Source organism: Dipodomys ordii, unplaced genomic scaffold (assembly GCF_000151885.1).
Source record: "Dipodomys ordii isolate 6190 unplaced genomic scaffold, Dord_2.0 Scaffold1, whole genome shotgun sequence".
NCBI classification, from domain to species: Eukaryota; Metazoa; Chordata; class Mammalia; order Rodentia; family Heteromyidae; genus Dipodomys; species Dipodomys ordii.
Window position 1 is genome coordinate 66,088,283 of NW_012267217.1, and position 4,514 is coordinate 66,092,796.

At 49.9% G+C, this 4,514-nt stretch overlaps 1 protein-coding gene across 1 annotated transcript in view; it reads right to left on the minus strand.

Annotated features, from left to right (window-relative positions):
- Positions 1 to 2,168, minus strand: part of Iqca1 (IQ motif containing with AAA domain 1) — a 126,168-nt gene extending 124,000 nt beyond the window's left edge. Inside the window, exon 1 of the mRNA XM_013023535.1 lies at positions 1,845 to 2,168. Coding sequence (XP_012878989.1) covers positions 1,845 to 2,168 — 324 coding nt within the window. The remainder of the gene's footprint in view (positions 1 to 1,844) is intronic.
- Positions 2,169 to 4,514: the final 2,346 nt, after the last annotated feature.

The window sequence follows — 4,514 nt, forward strand, 5'->3', positions numbered from 1 at the left end:
TTTGGGTAAATGCCCAAAAGTGGGATTTTGTTTAATCTGTTTTGTCTTTCCTCTCTTTCTCTCCCTCTCTACTTCTGAAGAATGAAGTCTTTGTGTTAGCCAGGTGCCAACCACTTGCCAGTTAAGGAGACCACAGTGTAGACCCTGGGGCAGAGCTGGTCTTGCTCCCTGGATCTTAGTTTCAGAATCTACCCGGGAAGGATGGAGCAGCACACGGGTGGCCCTGCCTGGTAACCACAGCAGTGCAGGCCCGGGGTCTTACTTGGAAACAGCTGGTGCTGGCCAGAAAGTGGGCAAAGGGCTGAGGGCCACGTGGACAATGCCCAGGAGGCCTCGTCACAGAGGACGTTAGTTGGTCTGGTTGGGTCCATCCTTAAGGACAGAAGTTCTGGGCCTGGTTCACATGTGTCAGCCTGGCCAGTATCCTGAAGGCAAAGCCCAGGCCTCCGAGGGAGGCTTCAGTGACGCCATATGGTTTGGTCAGTTTTCAGCGAGGGTGGGTGGAGTGCTCAGTGCATGGTCCCCTGTACGTCCCTCAACAAGCGCTTCGGGACCCACCTCTGCCCACTGTCAGCCTGCAGTGCTCGGGGCCTTCACCCAGGCAGCAGCAGCCCTGCCAGCAGGAAGATGAGCAGTCGAAGCAGAGGGGCCAGCCGAGGTGATGGGAACAGCGAGGACAAAGAGGAAGGGGCGCAGTGCACAGAACCCCGCGAACTCAGCAGGGATCATTTAATACCCTTGAAATTTGATTTATAGATTCAATATTGCTCTGCTAATTAAGTTTAGGAGTACCCTTGAATAAATATTAGTTTTACATTTATCCTATTAGTTTTACATTTATCCTCAACCCTAATTTAACCCTAATCCTCACCCTCAACCTAACCCTGCCACTAACCCTTACTCTAGGTTCCTCCTATTATCACATGTGTGAGTAAGACACACCTGACTAAATAATTCGGTGATGTAATTCGTGGTGTTATGAACGGCAGCAACAAACACGCAGGCTTTGGAATGAGCTGCAGTGTCTCTGTCCACCATTTCAGTTCCTCCTTTAGCATATGCTGATTAATATCAAATAACAATATGTAAGAGTGCATCCAGATGGAAATGTAACTTCCATAGAGCCAAAATATTTTCAGAATGAGGAAATCTGAGACTCCATGTAAAAACAAAACCTTTTCTCCTTTTTGTTTTATTCTGGGGACAGGGTCCTCTGGAATCCCAGTCCTCAGAAGTGAGGTGCCCGTGCCCCCGGGCAGGCTCAGTCACGCTAAGCATCAGAAGAAATCTCAGCAGCAAAGGAGACAAGGGTAGTGATCACAGGAAGGTGTGGCAGTCACCAGAGGCCAGAAAGGAGGGCTTTTTGGGAGGAGGGGCCCTTTTATTTGGTATTTAAGGTGCAAAGTCCATAACTACAAATCCACTGAGCCAACACTGACCAAGGCAAAGGAGAAGATGCACCTGCTAGGCATAGAGGCTTTGTCTAGGAGGTGAGCGGGGAGAGCAGACTAGCGAGAAGGGCGTGGTCTGGAAGCCAGCAGGCACCGTGCTGTGGGGGCATTCATGACATGGTCAGTCTGCACCATTACAACAGCCCTGGCAGGTGCCAGCAGCTCATTCCAAACCTTGGTGCCTAAGAGGCCCAAGGACCAGGCCAAACCTTCCTCTTGGTGGAAAAGGAAAGGATATTTAAGGGGAGTATGATTTAACAGCAATGTTTAGATCTTTATTGAACAAGTTGTCAGTGGATGTGTCTGTGAAGTCTGTAGAGCACTGGATGCCAGCCTGTCTGTCTTGTGTATGACAGAAAGGAATGAAGGGAGGTGGGCTGCCCCAGTACTCACCGGAGCCAACTTTAGGTCCTGTAAAATATCATCAAAATAATGGAACTCAGTCAATTCCAATTCTACCATCTCATTCTTCAGCTCCAGAATGCGACCCATCACTCCATCCAGAATCTTCCGGATCAGTATTCGTTTCTGCGGGTGGACTATCTGGTCATAGACGTTCTCCAGGTTTCGGAAGATCTGAACGTACTTTATGTAGAAGGTGGCCAACATTTGGAAGATGAAGACTTTATTTTTCGGTGGCTCTATCATCTTCTGAGACTCTTTATCAAGCAAAGAGTTGAGGGCTTCTTGGGTCTGGTACCACATTTTATTGTACATTCTAAGGGAAGACACAGAGTTCAAACAACTTAGCAAATAAAATTAACCATGCCAGGCACACATGTTGAACACTGGCATCATAAAATCAATATACAGTCCAGGGCCAGCTACAACACTGCAAGGGCTGCTGACATTCCTTAGCTCATTAGCATCCTGTGCTTTGAACTGACCACTGGTATTATTAACAAATAAATAGCTGGGTGCTGCCTGTAATCCTAACTACTCAGGAGGCTGACATCTAAGGATCTTGAGGTTTGAAGCCAGCCCAGGCAGGAAAGACTGTGAGACTCTTATCTCCAATTAGCCATCAAAAATCTGGGAGTGGAGATAAGGCTTGAGTGGTACAGCATGAGCCTTGAGTGAAAGCTTAAAGACAGTTCCCAGGCCCTGAGTTCAAGCCCCAGTACCAGCGCCAAAAACAATAACAACCATGATAATATAGCTTTAAAAACTATCTTCCTAAATGATATAATTGTTCCTCACCATACCTATAAAGCCAGTATTATACTCCTATGCACAATGAAGTAAATGCTGGGCAGAATACATAACTGATCTGTTTATAGATACCAGAGGTGATTTAAATTGGAACTACCATTTTTGATAGTATGTTAACATTATCAGATAAAGTCTCACATGCGCATACTCTATGAGTAAACAATTATATCCTAGAGAAACTCATCATTGTGCACCAAGGACAATTATAGCAGTGCCCTTTAAATAGAATAGACAGGTGATTATATATTCAACACTGCCGACTCCCCACGAGACAAGGGCAGGAGTGAGCTCCCACTGAGGGTGTCAGCTCTGCTCCCCAGATCTGGCACAGTGCAAGGAGCCAGGTCCCGCGGAGGCCCGGGGGGGGGGGTCTGCCCCTGCATCCTGCCCTTGCTGGGCTCACCGCCGCATCCCAGTGGGTTGAGTGTGCAGAGCCAGGCATTGCTCAGGAGAGCAGGGACAGCGTGTGGGGTTCAGTCCTCTGCCATCCCCTCCCTGGTGGCCTGAAGGCACCCCCATCCTTTGCTGAATTTCCTGACTGCTGCACCCTGTCCTGCCAGGACCCTGACCAACACCTTCACAGTGGGCACTGCCCACTGGCTCTGTCACAGTTGAGATCCAGAACCAAAGGCAGAGCTGCCATGTTCCATGTGTCCGGGCAGGGGCTTCCTGTGGAGTTGAGCTGCCAGGCTCTCACCACTGCTTTTCCACTGCGTTTCGAAGGTCATTTCCTGTGCTAGGCTCTGACCGAGAGGCCCAGGGCTCTCCAGTACCCCTCAGCTGCCAGCCTGGTGGCTCTCCCCAGGCTTCCTGTGCCTGGCCGCCTGACTTCCCACGCACGCCATCTTCTCCTGAGCAGGAGTGGCATGGCCACCTGCTGACCAGGCTGTGTAAGAGGTCAGTGGTCTCAGCCTCAATGTGGATTTTAGCGACTCCTCCATTCTCAGCCTTATTGGGAGTTCCAGGGCTCCCCCTCTCCCAGTAAGCCCACGCCCCATGTCTGCCTCCATGCCTGATCTCTGAGGTTCTCCTGATAGAGTCTGCCAGATGCACAGGTGTCCTCTTAGCCCTTGTGAGCTGCAGTCAGGGGGAAGTGGAGGTAAACACAGATGACGATGATGATGATGATGACAATGACCATGACTAATATACCTTCAGCCACTCTCGGGAGCGCTTTACTTAGTTTTGCACGAATCTTCACAAGACCCTCTGAGGTGGATTCAGTTTTAGGTGGCTTATAGAAGGGGGGCTGAGGTCCAAGGAAGTTGTTGCCCAACTTGTAAGGCATTAGGGCAGGATCTGTGCCCCAGCAGCCCTCTGCAGAGCTTGTGCTCTCGCCACCAAATTCTACCTCTTGTCTGTTCATCAGGAACAAAGCACGTGAAGAACAAAAGTCACAGCCCAGATGACCAAGGGACCCGAACGGCCAAACTCTCCCTCCTAGAGTCCATAGCCTCAGCTAACTCATTTGTGACCACCTGCACACCACCCAAAGCATTCACTTACAGATTTACAGGCGCCCTCTGTCGACCGCAACTGAGGGAGACCATAAACTCCAGGGGCAGCTCAAACAGGGCGCTCTTCCAGAAAGAGGACAAAGCCCAACAAAATAAGCAGCAGGAAGGGGGTCCAGGCAAGAGGGGGTGAAGCCGGGGGAGAGGGAGAAATGCATGGAGGAGGGAGGGGGATGCAGTCAAGAATTCATTGTGTACACCACAAAATTAAGAAAAGTAAGGGGAGGGGTGGTACAAAAGCAGGGGCAAGAGCGATGAAGGAGGAAGACACTGATCACAATCCATTGTGTTCACACACCGCTTCGTTAACTGGCACCTCCTTTGTACAATTACTTAA